Source organism: Solea senegalensis, unplaced genomic scaffold, assembly GCF_019176455.1.
Source record: "Solea senegalensis isolate Sse05_10M unplaced genomic scaffold, IFAPA_SoseM_1 scf7180000012731, whole genome shotgun sequence".
Taxonomy (NCBI): domain Eukaryota; kingdom Metazoa; phylum Chordata; class Actinopteri; order Pleuronectiformes; family Soleidae; genus Solea; species Solea senegalensis.
Window position 1 is genome coordinate 8591 of NW_025320682.1, and position 17554 is coordinate 26144.

At 41.2% G+C, this 17554-nt stretch overlaps 4 protein-coding genes across 4 annotated transcripts; 1 reads left to right on the forward strand and 3 right to left on the reverse strand.

Annotated features, from left to right (window-relative positions):
- Positions 1-2988: 2988 nt before the first annotated feature.
- Positions 2989-8921, reverse strand: LOC122759981 (pyridoxal phosphate homeostasis protein-like). The gene is made up of 8 exons (XM_044015024.1): positions 8744-8921; positions 7515-7622; positions 7353-7388; positions 7191-7266; positions 6013-6153; positions 5791-5933; positions 5138-5236; positions 2989-3980 (listed from the first exon to the last, which is right to left on the reverse strand). Exons 1-8 carry the CDS (start codon positions 8831-8833, stop codon positions 3789-3791), a joined length of 885 nt encoding a protein of 294 aa, XP_043870959.1. The 5' UTR covers positions 8834-8921; the 3' UTR covers positions 2989-3788.
- Positions 8922-9967: 1046 nt separating this feature from the next.
- Positions 9968-12129, reverse strand: snrpg (small nuclear ribonucleoprotein polypeptide G). Its single transcript, XM_044015006.1, has 4 exons — positions 11993-12129; positions 11814-11836; positions 10333-10457; positions 9968-10203 (listed from the first exon to the last, which is right to left on the reverse strand). The coding sequence occupies exons 1-4, from the start codon at positions 12022-12024 to the stop codon at positions 10153-10155; spliced, it is 231 nt and encodes a 76-aa protein (XP_043870941.1). The 5' UTR covers positions 12025-12129; the 3' UTR covers positions 9968-10152.
- A 530-nt stretch (positions 12130-12659) lies between these two features.
- On the forward strand, positions 12660-13416 carry LOC122759975 (tubulin alpha chain-like). Its single transcript, XM_044015007.1, has 4 exons — positions 12660-12689; positions 12740-12959; positions 13073-13221; positions 13312-13416. Exons 1-4 carry the CDS (start codon positions 12660-12662, stop codon positions 13414-13416), a joined length of 504 nt encoding a protein of 167 aa, XP_043870942.1.
- An 830-nt stretch (positions 13417-14246) lies between these two features.
- On the reverse strand, positions 14247-16904 carry LOC122759978 (axonemal dynein light intermediate polypeptide 1-like). Its single transcript, XM_044015019.1, has 6 exons — positions 16625-16904; positions 15925-16031; positions 15679-15848; positions 15150-15328; positions 14582-14746; positions 14247-14488 (listed from the first exon to the last, which is right to left on the reverse strand). Exons 1-6 carry the CDS (start codon positions 16709-16711, stop codon positions 14447-14449), a joined length of 750 nt encoding a protein of 249 aa, XP_043870954.1. The 5' UTR covers positions 16712-16904; the 3' UTR covers positions 14247-14446.
- Positions 16905-17554: the final 650 nt, after the last annotated feature.

Genomic DNA, 17554 nt, shown 5'->3' on the forward strand with positions numbered 1-17554 from the left:
AGCAAACTCATAGCATCTCGCCCTAGATAATATTGAAATTCATTGCGATTAGATCGTGATCACGTTTACTACCTGTTGGCATCACCAAAATAGTAATAACAGTGCAGCTCTAAGTTCCCCATTTACTGAAACTAAAATGTTATGCACACCTAATCTTATTCTGATGTAAACCCAACAGTTTCATGATCGCTTCATTTGATGTTTTTGTATGTCTTTAGGAAAGATAATTCATGTAATTGTACTTGCACAATCACAACGCATGAATATAAATATATAGAGCCCAAAACACTAAGTATCATCATTTACAACAGGGGTGTCAAACATGTGCCCCGGGGGCCAGAACCGGCCTGCCAGAGGGTCCAATCGGCCCACAGGATGAATTTGTTAAAATTTCACACTAATCTAAACGTAATGTCAAATGCTCCAGATACCCGTGACTAAATGTTTGTGCCTTTATAGATCCAGTGTGCTGTGTAAATAGTACATTTAGGCATGATATTGTTGAAATTGCACTTATATTTCTCAAGAAATTTCATGTTTTGTAAAATTATCCTTCAGTAAATGTAAAACAAAGGAGAAAAAACAAAGGGGTTCTTGTTGTTCATAGGTTATTATGCTATTATTTTACTATTTTTACTGGTCCGGCCCCCTTGAGATCAAATTGTGCTGTATGTGGCCCCTGAACAAAAATGAGTTTGACACCCCTGATCTTCAATCTCAATACGTGTCTTTATTAATTAAGCATGAAATACTAATTAATAATAATAATTGAGAGTTGCATATGCAAAATGGGGCGCAAGAGGGCTGAGGCTGCACGATGGATAGAGTGAATTCATTCTATTTTTGGTTTGGAATGAGTTAAGAAGATATTCTCAAAAGCCTGGCATTGCAAGTAATCATTAATACCGACGTAATATTCACAGATTTGAATTTCGATCAATAACATTTAAATGGTTTTTGAAACATGTGCGAGACATATTTTGAGTCATAGTGACAAGCGAGAGGCTTATATTTATTTTGTGGCCACGAATAATTCTTTGATCTGCAAAAAGTAATATTTAAATTAGAGGGTTTTTAGTTCCTGCGTGTCATATCTGGGGCTCTGTACATGGCTGTTTCAAAAGTGCCTCTGATACGTTAGGTTCATTCCAGTTATACAGTTCTTTAATTTGGGCTGGCATCCTTGAAATTAATCCCTTGAAAAAAAGAATATAAAAGGGGAACGGGGCTTTGTTACTATCTCTTTGAAGATGGAATCAATCTACCTTTTTACCATTCTTCCCCCCTCCTCTGGCATCTGGTATTCAGCACAGTGGATGAAGGATAACTGCAGACTCAGCTTAGCCTAACTTACGTGAAGGAAGAGGTGAAAGCCCACCTCTTTCATCTTGTTCCTTGTGGCAGAAACAAGGCTTAGTTTTGTCTTTTAGTAATCTTCATCTGGACACTGAATATTAATATATGTAAAGCTAAATTGCCACTATGGTTTGTAAGAATGGTAACGGGTGTATAGAGGAAGAGAAAACACCTTTCTACTCCCAGGCTGCAGGCTGTTGTCAAACACTTTCTGAAATAATGGCAACAGGCAGAGTAATAGGGGCGATGTGCGTGCATTTGTAGTCATTACACAAGTCCTTTATGCATTTAACCTTCAGAATCCTCCAATAGAAGTCCTAAAGATTCAAATGTTATGAAGTCGATACAGCATGGTACATGGTGGTGTAAAACTAAGTTAGTCGCATGCCAATTTTATGTAAATTCTGGTGATGTAACCAATAATTATTCCCGACAGGCTCTGCATTGTTTCACAAAATAATATGATCTAAACTATGATGGACTTTAGCTGGTAATGGATTTTTTTTCACATTACTGTGTCGAAAGTGATCAGTGTCAGCGCAATGTGCCTAATAAAGGGGGTATTTAGACAAAGTAATATTTGGGTTTCTCCTTTGGTGTTGGTGGTAGTTTTACAGCATTCTACATTCTCCTTTTTCCCTAATGAGAAATAAATGGTTCAATTTATGAAGTTTAAGTCCTTTTTTTTTTTACAAGCAACATATAGATTTAAAGCTGCTGTCAGCGTGCGTAACTTTAAAATACAAGCAAATGTCATTTATTTATTGCCTCTTTGTTCTGATTGGATAGAATGTTGTGAGTGACCAGAAACAAAAAGACACTTTGACTGACAGCAGCTTTGAGTTGATTTGTTCACTTGTTACTTATTGTAATTTGTTCCAGATGTTACCTGCATGTCGTCGTTATAATAAAGACAAATGGCTCCATACCTGGTTTTTTTTTGTCTCACTCCCATTTCTTCTTAGAACCTTCTTAAGATTGAAGAGTGAATTCACAGAAGAGGATTAAGACCATGTGAAGATTTTCTTTGGAAACCAAAATTTAACAAGCTATTTTTGTTTTCCTATAATGGCCGACTTCTGGGTGGGCAGAGCTAATGGAAGTATATTAGAAATTTGTTTGGACTCATGAGAGCAACACGTTTACCAAGTTTGGTTCAAATCAGAACAACCATGTGCGACTTAGACACGGAAAGACCCTAAAAGAGCCCCCGGGGCTATTAACGGGTATCACAAGTTTCGTCTCTAGTTTTTTATGCACGTTCACTCCAGAGAAAAGTAATAATCTCAAAAATAGGTAAAATAGGTAAAAAAAAAAAAAAAGGCCATCATTCTGAGATTTGGTCCTAATCTTTACAGCCATATTTATTGTTATATTGTTTGTTTCTTTCTGGATTCCATCAAACTGTGAAACTCTGAATACTCTCAATACTTTTCTGCTGCTACTGTGAATAATTATGCTCTTGTTTCACATCTTCTATTTATCGTTCTTGTAAGTTTTTCTTTCTGTTGCCGAGTGTTACTTTAATTATGAAGGGATTGTGGATCATGCAGGTTATCACATGAGCCGGTCCCTACTCTGATCCTTCTCTGTGCCACTAAACTGAAATAAATACACAGTAAATGGCAGAGATCGTTTCAACAGCACAATTTATTGCTTGGGTTCGATTCCTCTCAGAGCCAGATCAACGCGTTCAGACACAAACCAACGTCTAAACCACAAGACGGGAGTTGTGTCTTTTGTTGTTAGACACAGAAAAATACACCGAGCGTTTGTCTTTTTTTATGTCACATCTTTGAAGAAACCACTGCGACGCCATCTTAAAACTCCACTCCAAAAAAAAACACCACACGATGACTACTTTGCATAGGTGGACTCTCGGAGAACAATCACTGGAGCACAGCACAGACGCCATTACTGCTGCACAGAAGCTGCACAGATGTGACAATTATCAAACGCACAATACTACGTGTCATTATAAAGGATTTAGTGATTTATTAAATCAAGTCTTTGTATCATCTGTACAACAAAGAAACAACGGTACATTGTACTGTCTGCAGTTTTCTCTCACCTGTGGGTCACTCTACACAAAGCCAGGCGCGGTCGCGGCGCGGCGGCTCGGAAAAAGGTAGAAAAGGTCGAGTCGTCACTAGCTCACAGATCAATGTGTTGTTTTCAGTGGCTGCACATTTCGTGTAGGAGTGGCTTCAAGAGCACGAGAAGGTTTAGTAACGCACTACTTTTATTAAAAAAACGTAGAACTAGTTCTGTCTTTTTTTTTAGTGCTTAAAACAGCAAGAAGTGAGGAAGATTAGGCAAACACACTTTAACACGACTCTGTGGAGAACAGTCCGATTCTCTGCTCTCGTCCTCCTCGCGTTTATCTTTTTTAAAAGGTTTTTCCAGGACCACGACGCTGGAGGAGCTTCCGCTCAATGTCCAGACACGGTGAGGTGCTGCATCTTCTTGGCCGCTTCTTCGGACACCACCTTGGACGTTTTCTCGGGACTGGGAGCAGGACTGGGCATCGGGCTGGGATTTGGAGTGTTTGCCGCACTGTTGGGATAATCCCGGTTCCCGAATATGATGCTGCCCACTCGCACGTTGGTGGCGCCCACCTCGATCTTCAACAAACGGGAGACAACGCAGCAGTGAGAACATTCAGTAGTAGAAATTTAATCTTCTGTACGTCTCGCACACATTTCCCATGGAAAAGTTAGAACTGGACGAAGCAGGAAACGCTTGTTTCATTTGAGCACAATATCGGAAATTGGGGAAAAATTTGAACATTTTATTTTGAAAATCTAATTTCTAATTTCTTCAAAATATCTTTTTTTTTCGTTTCATTTTGAAAAACAAATGAACGAATGATCCACGGAATCTTCCAGGTCACGTAACTTCAAAAACTGGACAAAATGGGAAAATCTGTTTTTTTCATGTTTCGTTTCATTTCATCAAAAAACGAATGAAAGAACGACATCGAATTTGTTTGAAATAATCAAGACGTCAATTTTGAAACAAAATAATCGCGATCATTATTGTTTTTCCCATAAACAAAGTCAACGAGAAGCATTTCAGTTGCAAATGTGTGAGTCGGTCAAACTGTTAAAAGCCTTTTCCACCGATGGTCCCAGCTCAGCTGGTTCAGGTCGGTCTCCCCACTACAAAAATAGTATCAACGCAATGTGGGCGGAGCCATCACTGCACGACTGCATGAAACTGCCGTGACTTTGTTTTCCACGCGACACACAGACGAGTGACTTGTAAGTGTAACAGAATCACACACACAGTCACTTCACGATTGTTTTTTCATTCTTGTGTCGGACGTCACTTCCTGTGACGGCGCTCTGACCAATCAGTGGCCGGCAGTCTGGTGACGTCTAGACATATCTAGTATCGCCTCAGCTCGCATGGAAACTCGCCAGAGCGGCTAGTGGAAACACAACTTAACCGTGCCGAGGCGAGCTGGTGGAAACACGCCATTAGTGACTTTTCTGGACAAAACCATTTTTAAATGGCGGAGCAATAAAGACACGTTTGTCATTCTGTCACTCCGGCCAAAGCAGCATGTTGAACATGAAGTCTTTGAAGACTTTGCGTAACTGAACATGAGTGACCTGCACAGAGAACAGTTTTTGGGGGTTTTGGTTTGTTTTGGTTTTTGTGTGTGTGTGTGTGTGTGTGTGTGTGTGTGTGTGTGTGTGTACACCAGGATGTGTGAAGGTTTAGTATTTAAATATCACCGTCTTGTGTATAAATGCCCACGAAGAGTGAAACTCACCGCGTGTTCAAAGTCCGTGGACATGCCCATGCTGAGCTCGACCTCCTCCACGGGCAGCTTCAGACCGTCACATAACTCCTGCCTCCGACTCAGCAGCATCTGCCAGAGAAGAGGAGCACAACGTGGCCGAGTTAACAACATATAACAACAACAATAATAATAACCATCATAATAATAATAATATTATTATTATTATTATTATTATTAATAATACTAATAATAATAATAATAATCATAATAGCTGACAGTAGAGTTTCATACACCAAAGATCGATGTTCAAGACGAGACATCGCTGATTAAAACATGAAAGTGTAAATTGTTGTCACTGCTGCATGTGCTGGATTCTAAGTGGTGTTAATTAAAAAAGTCACCTGCAGTTCAAGCATTACAAGGAATTACAGCTCGAGCAAGAACTTAACATCCAACATTCAAAATAATGTCAAATTTAAAATAAAAAGTATCGATAAGATTAATTATCTATCAATTCAAGATTGACTTTCCCTCGAGTATCAGAGGAAACAAAACACTGTTTCTCATGAGTAACGGCAGTGCGTTAAAATACGGTTCAAAATAAATAAGGTTTGTCGAGAAAATAATGGACAGATGAATGGATTATGAAAATAATCGTTAGCTGCAGCTCTAACCATTTGTACCTGAAAGTCTGGGTTAGGGCCCAGCGTGAGGTTGTAGCCGTAGCGTCCAATGGTCATGAGTCCTGAGAAGTGCAGGGCGGAGCACTGGGACACGATGTGCTTCACCGCGTTGACCGTCTCCTCCGGCGGGAGACCATGTTTACCTGCGACCGACACCAGACATTTACAACAGTAACAGTCACGGTAACAATCACTTTACTGTTTTTAAATGACGACACTAACTCTGTTCTCCACTGGTGTTGATCTGCAACATGACCTTTAACCTCTGCACGCCGGCTCCCCGGATCCGCTGCCACGAGCTGTTGACCTTGTCGGCCAGTTTGGCCGAGTCCACCGTCTCCACGAGGAACAGGTTTGGCACCGCTGGGGACACACAAAAGTTTGTTTTTGTGTACTTTTGTGTCAACGCGCAGCTTCAGAGAGACGCTCACACAAAAGTTTGTTTTTGTGTATTTTTGTGTCAACGCGCAGCTTCAGAGAGACGCTCACACAAAGGTTTGTTTTTGTGTAGTTTTGTGTCAACGCGCAGCTTCAGAGAGAGACACTCACACAAAAGTTTGTTTTAGGTATATTTTTGTGTCAACAGCTTCAGAGAGCGCCACACAAAGTTTGTTTGTACTTTGTGTCAGCAGGCTTCAGAGAGAGCTCACACAAGTTTGTTTTTGTGTATTTTTGTGTCAATGCAGCTTCAGAGAGCTCACACAAAGTTTATTTTGTGTACTTTTGTGTCAACGCCAAGGCTTCAGAGAGACGCACACAAGTTTGTTTTGTGTACTTTTGTGTCAGCAGCTTCAGAGACGCCACACAAAGTTTGTTTTGTGTACTTTTGTGTCAGCAGCAGACTTCAGAGACTCACACAAAAGTTTGTTTTGTGTACTTTTGTGTGTCAGCAGCTTCAGAGAGTTTTGTGTATTTTTTGTGTGAATGCTTTCAGAGAGACACTCACACAAAGTTTGTTTTTGTGTACTTTTGTGTCAACGCGCAGCTTCAGAGAGACGCTCACACAAAAGTTTGTTTTTGTGTACTTTTGTGTCAACGCGCAGCTTCAGAGAGACACTCACACAAAAGTTTGTTTTTGTGTACTTTTGTGAGCGCAGCTTCAGAGAACACTCACACAAAAGTTTGTTTTGTGTACTTTTGTGTGAACACGAGCTTCAGAGAGACACTCACACAAAGTTTGTTTTGTGTATTTTTGTGTGAATGGCTTCAGAGAGCACTCACACAAAACAAAAGTTTGTTTTTGTGTACTTTTGTGTCAACGCGCAGCTTCAGAGAGACACTCACACAAAAGTTTGTTTTTGTGTATTTTTGTGTGAATGCGCAGCTTCAGAGAGACACTCACACAAAAGTTTGTTTTTGTGTACTTTTGTGTGAACGCGCAGCTTCAGAGAGACACTCACACAAAAGTTTGTTGACATTGCTCTTCTGTAGATGACCGATGAAGTGCCACTTGATTTCTGGGCAAGACTCTAAAATCTGGATGAGGGGGAAACGGAGTCTTGTGAAAATAAGTCAGAGTTACAAATACATTAAATGAACTTGTTTTAAATGTATAAACTCACCAGAGGATCTGAAGCTTTCTCCACAAGTTCATTAACCTGAGAGGAAATAAAAGACGAGGTCATTTTGGGACAATTGAAGATTTCCTGTACTTGATAATGTGCTTTAAACTTCACGTTGGTGCTTTGACGTGAGCAAAGTCTACAGCAGAGTTTCATTCTTACGTAGTTCTCTCCAAAGTTGCGTTGTCCTTGTCTGTAGGCCTCCACCACCATCTCTGGGGGTTTGGTCTTGCTGACAGCCACGAGGCGAGGCGGCACAGACGGCAGAGTCTGAGGAAGGACAAAGCAAGAGTCATTTTTCATCCGAGCATCCGTGTGGTGGGGTCTAGAGGAGGAGGAGGAGGAGTGAGTCAGAAAACAGTGATGAGGCTGCTGCTGTGTTCAGATGCAGTTACACACTCATCTCTAATGATTCTCTGAGAGAGATTATTTTTTTTTTCCTGGCTGAAGGCAAACGGACGTGAAGAGTGAGTGAAGCTGAAGACGTGACGGTGGATTCCCAACACTCACATAGAGTCTCTAGAGCGAGGTCTGAAGGATTCATCAAACTTTTATTGAAATTGCACCAAAGCCTACGGCAATATTTGTTCAAGCCAAAATGTGTGTCAAAATATGGTTTTAAACACACTGAAGAGAACGTCTTTGTCTCTCACAGATCTGCACAAATATCACACAGTAATCTTTTTAAATATGTTTTTCGAATGATTTCAAAATAATCTCACTAAGTTCCATCCATCTTCTACCACTTTATCCTCCACATGTTGATATGGTGGGGTCACACCCTGGACAATACACCAGTCCGTAGCTTTTGAATTTTCTAAATATCACAAAGGGTCTGGGAGTTACGGTAATGAGAAGTAGACTACGTCTGCCAAATCCTGTTGGTGAAGATATGGTGACAGAAGGGTTAAAGATGCATTCAAGAAACCTCTTCAATTGAATCAGCTGTGCAAACACACACACACACACACTCCATATATAAACTCTACGCTTACTGCTGCTGCTGCCACTCCATAATAATACATCCACCACAAATGAGGTCGTTGGAAGATTAGAAAATAATGTTTATATATCCCATCACTACTGTGTTTGGCACTTAAAATGCCTAATTACGCCCCTGCTCGTGGACACGTTTCGCCCCCAGTGGAGTCAGCGTGGACTTTGACACACAACGACTGAGCCGAGGCTAAAGCAGCTAACAAACAACGAACAGAACATCCACGCCGTTATGAGAGCTGCTTCCAAAGGTTGAGCTGTTTCGGCAGCCCTTACATAACGAGTCGTGCCGCCGCGACACCGCGTCCCCACACGGCTTCTTCCCCTTTCACGACTCGCCGCTCTGCAGCGACAGCCGCGGGGCTTCGTGACGAGCCCTGCCGGCCCGCGGTTACCTTCGGCCGCCGTGCCGCCGCCTGGTTCACCCGCTCCACCACCGACTGTAGCGCCTTCCCAATCTCCTCCGACATTGCCACTTTCCACATAACGTCACTCCGCGACGACACACGACGTCAAGAAGCGCGGTCCCGCGATGACGACAGCGGCCTTTCAAAATAAATGTCCGCCCGAAGAGGAAGTGAGTGTCCAAGAGGGCGCCCTCTATCGGCCTCTCCGCAGAAAGGACACGTTTTTCTTTCTAATGTGTTTTTTTCAAATTGATTCTAAAACAAAAACTTGTGTCTTTTAAATTATAAAGTGCACAATAAAGTAAGACATATATACATATATATATATATATATATATAATTAACCTCCAAAATGATTACTACACAATATCAACAATTTAAAGAGCCCAATGAATGGTATTTATGGTACAGAGAAGTATTGCATAGATCATGTAAACCCTGGACAAACCTCTTTATTTTATTTAGTATTCGAATGGCTCTTCTCTGAAGAGTAATTGCAGGGTCTTTTTGGTGACATTTGCTACAAGAGTTAGATGCTTTACAATATCACCGGTGGCTGTGGAACACAAGCAGCATGTATGAGCAGTGAGTTCTATTTGTTTTCTAAAAGCATCACAGCTGCGAGTTGTGGTCAGGACACAGGAAAGTGATGGCTGTGAATGACACACCAACATCAAGTCAGTGTGTGTCAACACATCAACACATGTACTTCTAACTTCTGTTTCTTTTCTGAGAGATTAAATGATCATCACAGTCCTCTCTTAACCTCAATCCTTTGAGCCAAGTAACACATTTATTTATGATCAGAGACTGCGGTAGAAGCGATTGAAGGAATTTCAACTGGTTTTAAACATGACATGTGTAAACCACTTCACAGTACATGTGTTCAAAGGTGAAGTGCATAAGATTTAGAGAGGTCTGTCGACAGATATTTACTATTTTAATTGAAATTTGTTTGTCAGCTTTACAAACTTCCTCCCTCGATGCCTCCAAATCCTACATACTAGCCCTTTAACTATCCACCTTTTTAACACAGTGACAGATTTTACCAGTTGTAAAATAAGCTGCAGAGCTGCTGATCAGGAGGTAAATCCTGACATTTAAAACTCACTGATGATTGTCGTTGAACAAAGTTAAATAAACATGCAGCAAACAGGACATTTAACTGCGAGAGACGAAATTCACAGCCATACCAGACACTAAACCCAAAAATACAAAGAGAAACTCATTTATTCACAAGAACACACAAATCAAACTAAAAAAAAGAAGATAATAAACACGCCTGCCAGTGGAGTTCAGACATCTCTTTCAAACAGACAAGTGACTAAAAGTGAAAAGAAAATGTAAAACGGTGTGGATCTTTCTCTTCTGCGTCTACAGCACACTCCCCGCCTCTCTCATACTCGTTCCAGCGCCTCCAGCATGATGATGCTGTTTCCTCTGATCACCTGTGAGAAAAATGACACCAAAGTTAGAAACAACACACCAACATTAACCTCATTAAGCCTTAAGAAAAGAGTTATGTAATGTTGTGCTGTGTGACACCCCAGGGCGTCAGAGAGGGCAAAAATACTGACCACCATGCCGATGACGTTCTGTTGACCTCCTGGCCCCATCTCCACAGAGTCATCCACCACCAGGTTCATGAAGGGGTCAAACCCTCGCAGGATGCCCTGCACGTGTCTGCCTCCATTCAGCTTCACTGGAAGACAGAAAAAAAGGACACAATATTAGAGCTGCAACTAACGATTATTTTCATAATCGATGAATCTGTAGATTATTTTCTCGATTAATAGTTGGGTCCATAAAGTATCAGAAAACCTTTAAAAAAAAAAAGAAGATTAATTTTTAACAATTTCTTTGTTATACAGAGCAAAGAAATGAAGAAAATTCACATTTTAGAAGCTTAAACAATCGGAATTCTTGTTTTGATTGTGAAAAAAGCTTCAAACAGATAATCGCTTATCAAAATAAATGTCAGTTAAATTAATAATCGATTTCAGCTCTCGATATTTTGGACCAAAACATGTGTGTGTGTATGACAAATCAAAATAAAAAGCTTAGAGTGGGTCATTGAAATGACTCTCTGTTCTATCCACATCACTCCGGCTCCAGACTGTGATACACTGCACAGGCCTCCTCTATCTCCAAGTGGTAATTGAGGTGTGCTGGGCGGAGGACGGCAGTCTGAGACATGCTTTAATCATCTACCTGCATCTTTGACCTCATTCAGACCTGGTACACAAGTGCCCTCACACCCTGAGATGATGGTGTAGTATTTGAGGACACAGGAGCGTTCAAACTGTACAACGAGCCCACAGAGTGCATTTGATTTAGATCTGACACAAATGATGGAATAACAACATGATACTTTTAATAAGATCTACTTAAGTTTAATTAATGATGCCTAGACCAGGGGTGTACAAACTACGGCCCACGGGCCAATCACGACCCTCTGAGATGTTGAGCGGCCCACAGCTTCAGTTTGATAATGTATTATTTATGTCCAGGGACAGATTTTGAGACAAAAATAATAATAAAAAATAAATAAATAAATTGCCCTTCATCAACTTGTGATTTGAAATCCACCCGTGACACACAGCTAGACGCACTCATCTCATATTATGTTATTTGTCTCCAGATGTGGAAAGAAAGGCATTTTTCCAGTCCTGGCAGCTTAGATTTGGATACATTTGCATTTTAAAATGATAATTGTGACAATGAAAATGACATTTCTATTAAATAACAGTGCAATTGTGCGTTAGTGTTAAAAAAGGGTGGAAAACACTATCAGCCCCTGGAAATCTTCACTTTATCAAATATGGCCCTCGTTAAAAAAACGTTTGTCTTTGACAAATGTATTTACAACACCATAGTCACATTCTGAGAGGTTTGACATCGTATATGAATTTGTTGACCTAAGATTTAAGTTGTTTTTTTGAATTTAAAGATAACATTTGCCATAGAAGTAATAATAGACAATTACATTTGTTGACAATTAAGCTAAGATTCGATTAAAACATGCATCTAAACACATTGTCCTCTGTCTCATACTCACAGGACAGCTTCTTGTCCATGAACCTGAGAAATAAGAGAAAAGAAAAACAACATGAATGCGGGCTTTAAGACGAGCTAGCTACTGTTAGCTCGTTATCCTTTGTAGACAATACGGTTTCATTTACAACACGGAATCAAACCGGATTACTTAACAGTTGCGTGTTCAAAAATATAACTCACTTCTTTAACTCGGGTGGATGCGCTTTGCTCATCGTGGCTTTGTTTTCTGTGAACAGATAAACTCGCGTAAGCTTTTCGTTTCACAAACCCGCGGAAGGAAAGCGTGGATGGATGAACCGGATACGAAGAGGCGCACTTCCGCCGGAAACGTTCTCTCGCGTTAGTTAATTCCGCACAACGCCGCCACGAGGCCGGGAGATCTATGACTTTTTTGACTTTATTTTATGGAGACATTTGAACGTTCATTGTTGGGTCGATGAATGTTGATGAAGAAACGTGACAACTGAGGAACATACACAGATACTTTCAAACGCATGATCTTGGTTATAAGAAAGGATTGTTTACTGAACGGGCCTATGGGGCCCCAGGGCTCGGGAGGGCCCCATCACTACTACTACTACTACTAATAAAAGCCTTGCAACTGCATCTGGATCCTGCAGCCATGGAGTCACAGGTGCCTGCAGAATGGTATGTAGAAAAATGACGTCATTACATTTTGACGTAATAAATGTTGGTTAAAATAGACAAAAATGAGCAGTTTCTCCTCTTAATTTTTTGTGAGTGCCCACACACAGAAAAAGTATGTGACATCATCCAAAAAGACGACTGGTCATCGTGTCAACGTGACTGTTCGCCAAAGTTGAACGGGGGGATTGACCGTGATCGCATGGCGATATACGTCTGCGCGCCACAGTTGGTATTAAATATAAAATATTCCTCTTAAGAATTATCATTGAAATATAAAAGCTTTTCTTCTCCATACACGTTGGTCAGGCTGGAGTCCAGATTGGCAATGCCTGCTGGGAGCTTTACTGCCTGGAACATGGGATCCAGCCGGACGGACTGATGCCCAGCGACCACACTCTTGGTAAAGGAGATGATTCGTTCAACACCTTCTTCAGTGAGACTGGATCTGGAAAGCACGTCCCCAGAGCTGTTTTTGTCGACCTGGAGCCCAGTGTTATCGGTTAGTGTTATCACTTCTCACTAGTAAATTTAGATACCATGTTACCATAAGTGCCACGCTACTTTACAGCGACACCTAATGGATCATTGTTTGATACTGATACCGCTCCTTAGACGAGGTGCGCACTGGAACCTATCGCAGCCTGTTCCACCCTGAGCAGCTGATCACTGGGAAGGAGGATGCAGCAAACAACTACGCCCGAGGACACTACACTGTCGGCAAAGAGCACATTGACAATGTGCTGGATAGGATTCGCAAGCTGGTGGGTAACTTCAAATCAAAGGGTGTCTGAATATAAATCATTATAATAATGTATTTCATATTTGACCACTGTCTTCCTCTCTGTCCCCAGTCTGACCAGTGCACTGGTCTGCAGGGTTTCCTGGTTTTCCACAGCTTTGGAGGTGGAACTGGCTCTGGCTTCACCTCCCTGCTGATGGAGCGTCTGTCTGTCTAGTATTTAAAATTAGTTTAAATCTACTTCATTCATTTTAAATAATTAAAAGGAATTCTAAATAAAGTGTCAGAGCTCGGTGTGTTTTCAAAGTGAAGACATCAGAGTGAAGAAGCACGAGCGGTTACTCACGAGATCACTGATCAGAAGACTGGAGATCAACTGTTTTCTGTCTTTTCTTCATAATTCTTTACTCCACGGTTGTATTTTTCACATGTTCACAGTCAAGAGACGTTTCTCAATGTCCTTTTCCACACTTCTTTACTTCCTTTCCTCTCTCCTTTTCTCCACTATCTTCTCTCCCTAATTTTTTACTTTTTACTTTTCCTCACTTCTTTTTTCTTTGTTTTTTAATAAAAAGTAATTCCATGCCTATGTTGGCTGAAATGGTTGTTGGGCCGGTGGGTTGCACTGCCTTGTATAAATAAAGTTGGATTCATTCATGTGGTCTGTGGTGTACCCTGTTGTTTCTTCTCTTGTGTATTTGTGCTGAATACGAGAAGAAAAGCTCACAAGAGCAATAAAGCACTGAGAATACACGGAAAAAGAAGTCTGAGTCATGCAGGTCGTTAAATACGGGCAGAAGTGAAGAGGTCAAACATCTCTGACTCCACTAAAGTCTAGTTGTCTCTATAAGATACAAAATAAGAAGCAGGCAGTAAATGTAAAGTGTAGGATCAATAAAGTCAAATCTAATCTAATCTAAGATCCATTGACAGTGATGTAAAGCAAACTCACGTGACGTCCGTCTATAGCGAGAAACACAGAGAAATATATGTCACAATATAGATTTGTAAACTTTGCAGCTTTAAATGAAAAGTTGCTCACGACCCGTTTGAATCACAATCTTTATTTTTGTCTTGACATGTGGCAAGAGTGTTTATATTCTATGAGACTTGCTATGAATAATCCCTCCACATCAATCTAAAAAGCCACAAAACATATAGTTTCTTTGATGTAACAGTAATCATTGATATTCGTGTTGTTATTGATATACTCGTCTATGGAGAACTTGGTCATGGCCACCTGTGGATCAGGAATTTCGTAGTGATGTGATGATGGTTTCCAGGTCATCCTGAAAAAAACGAAAGAAGACAAATAAGATCATGAAAATCTTAAATCAGACAAAAAAAAGGTTCTTTTTGTTTATGTTAGTGCGCAGCCTCACCTTGAGCTGCTGATTCTCTGTCTGAAGGGTCTCTATTTCAGCTTCAAGGTCCTTCTCTATCTGCTCTCTATTTTCTTTCTCGCTCTCTTGAATCGTGTCACATTTGGTCGTCAGCTCGCTCAGTTCCATCCTCAGCTCTTCGATCTCTTGCACCAGGACGGGAATCTGGAGAGATGAAACGCGACATGATGACAGCAACGTGTGAGAAAGTTCCACGCGGTGTAAAAAAAGCACCATGACCACCTGATTTCACAGTAAAATGGTGCTCTCTGCTGGACAACTAACAGAAAAGCAACCTACAGGTCAGTAGATTTGTGTATGAGGCAGAAAGTCAAGGAAAAGTAGGGAAATGAGGACAGAAGGAAGTCAAGAAAAAGATGAGAATAAGATGGAGGTAAGAGGGAAAAATGAAGGGGGCAAGAAGGCAAGAACTGAACCAAGATGGGATGTCTTCTAACTCCAGACAAATGTTGCCTCAGAAAACACACTCAAGAAACTGAGAAGACACTAAGAAGAAGCTCAGGAGACACTCAGAAGACACTTGGAGGACACTCAGAAGAAATTTCACCTGTTTGTCCATTTGCTCCTTGTTCTTCTCAGCCAACAGGGCTTTCCTCATCCCATAAGCGGTGCTTGTTTGATACAGTGTCTTGTAGGCGGCGATAGTCATTTGAATCTCATCTCTGATACACGCGAGCAGTTGTCCTCTCTCCGTACACATGACAATCACCTGCCTGATGATCTCATCTAGGAAAAACATACAAATTAGATGGAGCATTGTGGACAAAGACGCCGACGCCGACGCCGACACCACAGTTCATACGCCGCCTCCTTCTACTTCCAAAGACTGAGGAGGACATTTTGGTGCATGCGCAGCACAACGCCATTCAGTCCGATTCCAGTCCGACAAACCGTCCACATGCAGGGACATCGGACTATGAATTGCATTATCCAGGGGTGTTAGTCTGACTAAGACGAAGAAACTCGAATTTAGTTGGACTACCGTGTTTACAAATGACCGCGTTAGTCTGACTAACATTGTGAACAAAAATGCATCGCTCCAAGTGTGATCAGTGGCATGTGAGCGTTCGACTGACCAAAGCACTGCGTGTAGAGCGCCCTGCGGATGGGGCAGATGCCGACAGCGTGGGCCCTCTTGACCTGCAGCTTGGAGTCCAGGAGATGCTTTAGGTTCACGACATCTGCCGTTCTTCCAGGTGCATTGGACACGGGCTGCACCCACCGCAGGTTCCCCTTCATCCATGTCCTGCAACAGCAGAGGTTTATTTTCTTTAAATGTTTACTTTCAACAACCTTTCACCTGCACTTGTACAGAACCATACCTGGGTGGCAGGTGGTTGTTCAGAATGTCCTCAGTGTTCTCTTTAAGGAGGTCATTGGGGTCCGTCTTGGGTTTAGGTGGAACGTCAACAAACTTGACCGTGTGACCCTGCGGTGAAAAGCACGTCATGTTAGTTTCCTGAAAACATCTCAACGTACATACGCCACATACGTCTGTCTACACCGCAGGTCTGCAACGATCATACGATTAATCGATTACTCAATGAATCGTGTTTTGAATATTTTTCTGGTGTCTTTGCTCCGTAATAACGGGACATTTTGACAACATTGTCATTTCCAAGTTTGGGAAGCACTGATATAAACAATTGTTAAAAATGTATGATAATATGATAAATAATGATAATGACTTTAATGATTTTATTATTATTAGAATAATAAACAGGTTGGATAATGTATGAAAAAGAAAAAAAAACATTTGTCTGTATATAATAATTATGAATTTTAATAAGATAATAAGCATTTTAATAATTATTTCATTATAAAAATGTATGATAATTATGTATGAAATGAAAACATGTTAAATTGCTAAAAATGTATGAATCAAATGATAATGATTATTATTATTAGAATAATAAAAATGTATGAAAAAAGCCTGTAACTCTCTTATTTTCTATTTCAAAACCCTTAATGAATGAATGAATGAATGACTGAATGACTGAATGACTGAATGAATGGACTCACCCTGGTGGAGGTGAACTTGTTTTTGCCGACCAGACCAGGTCTCTTGTACTTGAGCAGACTCTCGGGCGTCTGATCGGGCATGACCATGATGTTGTTCCTCTGCTGTGTCGGTGTTTGAAAGTCTGCACTGACTCAGGTCCGCGCGCTGTCCTCGCTCCTCTCTTCCTGCAGATGCTTTCCGTTTTGTTTTGTTTCGTGCGTGAATCTTCCGTCAGTGACGCGTGAATAACATTAAAGCGTCGCGCGGGACACTTTCCTTTCATGTCGCGCCGCCGTCATATTTCAGGGACCCTCCCCCCCCCCCACAGGCGTTTGGTTACGTCCTCCCTCCACGATGCGGTCACGTGGTACAGGTAGGTGGTATGGTGCGGTGGTCAGCCGCGGGCCAAAAGTGGTCCGCCAGCATCAGTATGTGGCCCTGCAGATGATTAAACAAATCTGATCTAAATCCGATTTCATTTCATATCAAGTTCAGAGCTTTTATGCTCTTTTTTTAATAATATCACTTAAGTAAAAGTCTTGATTAAATTTTAGTACATTTACTGTACTTGAGTGTCAAAAATAATGTTCTGTTTTATGGCTTGAGCCATGGTGGCACAGTGGTAGGACGAGTTGGAGGGTTGTGGGTTCAATTTCCTAACTCTGCTAGTCTATGTGTGGCACGCTGGTGAGGGAAACAGTGGTGAGCATGAAATAAACTCAAAAACCAACGTATCATCTGATTTATTTCCCATAGACGTCTCTTTGGACACGTCTATGGGAAAACGCCAAAGACGCGTTTGTTTTGTAAAGCATGTCCACTAAGGTTCATGTCTAACAACCCCTCAGGGGCTTTAAGTGTAGATTTACCCTCCACACACACACACACACACACACACACACACACACCATATACAGTAAGTTAACACAACCAACATTTGCAAAAAAAAG

Excerpts from the sequence above, each read along its gene's own strand:
- snrpg (XM_044015006.1), bottom strand. The coding sequence starts at position 12,024 with ATGAGCAAAGCGCATCCACCCGAGTTAAAGAA. Across the intron at positions 11,837-11,992 it reads CATCCACCCGAGTTAAAGAA|GTTCATGGACAAGAAGCTGT; the intron begins GTGAGTTATATT and ends CTTATTTCTCAG. Across the intron at positions 10,204-10,332 it reads AGAACGTCATCGGCATGGTG|GTGATCAGAGGAAACAGCAT; the intron begins GTCAGTATTTTT and ends TTTTTCTCACAG.
- LOC122759981 (XM_044015024.1), bottom strand. The coding sequence starts at position 8,833 with ATGTGGAAAGTGGCAATGTCGGAGGAGATTGGGAAGGCGCTACAGTCG. Across the intron at positions 7,389-7,514 it reads GCAACTTTGGAGAGAACTAC|GTTAATGAACTTGTGGAGAA; the intron begins GTAAGAATGAAA and ends ATTTCCTCTCAG. Across the intron at positions 7,267-7,352 it reads AGAAAGCTTCAGATCCTCTG|ATTTTAGAGTCTTGCCCAGA; the intron begins GTGAGTTTATAC and ends CCCCTCATCCAG.
- LOC122759978 (XM_044015019.1), bottom strand. The coding sequence starts at position 16,711 with ATGGTCATGCCCGATCAGACGCCCGAGAGTCTGCTCAAGTACAAGAGA. Across the intron at positions 14,747-15,149 it reads AGGAGCAAATGGACAAACAG|ATTCCCGTCCTGGTGCAAGA; the intron begins GTGAAATTTCTT and ends TCATCTCTCCAG. Across the intron at positions 14,489-14,581 it reads CAGAGAATCAGCAGCTCAAG|GATGACCTGGAAACCATCAT; the intron begins GTGAGGCTGCGC and ends CGTTTTTTTCAG.
- LOC122759975 (XM_044015007.1), top strand. The coding sequence starts at position 12,660 with ATGGCGATATACGTCTGCGCGCCACAGTTG. Across the intron at positions 12,960-13,072 it reads CCTGGAGCCCAGTGTTATCG|ACGAGGTGCGCACTGGAACC; the intron begins GTTAGTGTTATC and ends ACCGCTCCTTAG. Across the intron at positions 13,222-13,311 it reads TGGATAGGATTCGCAAGCTG|TCTGACCAGTGCACTGGTCT; the intron begins GTGGGTAACTTC and ends CTCTGTCCCCAG.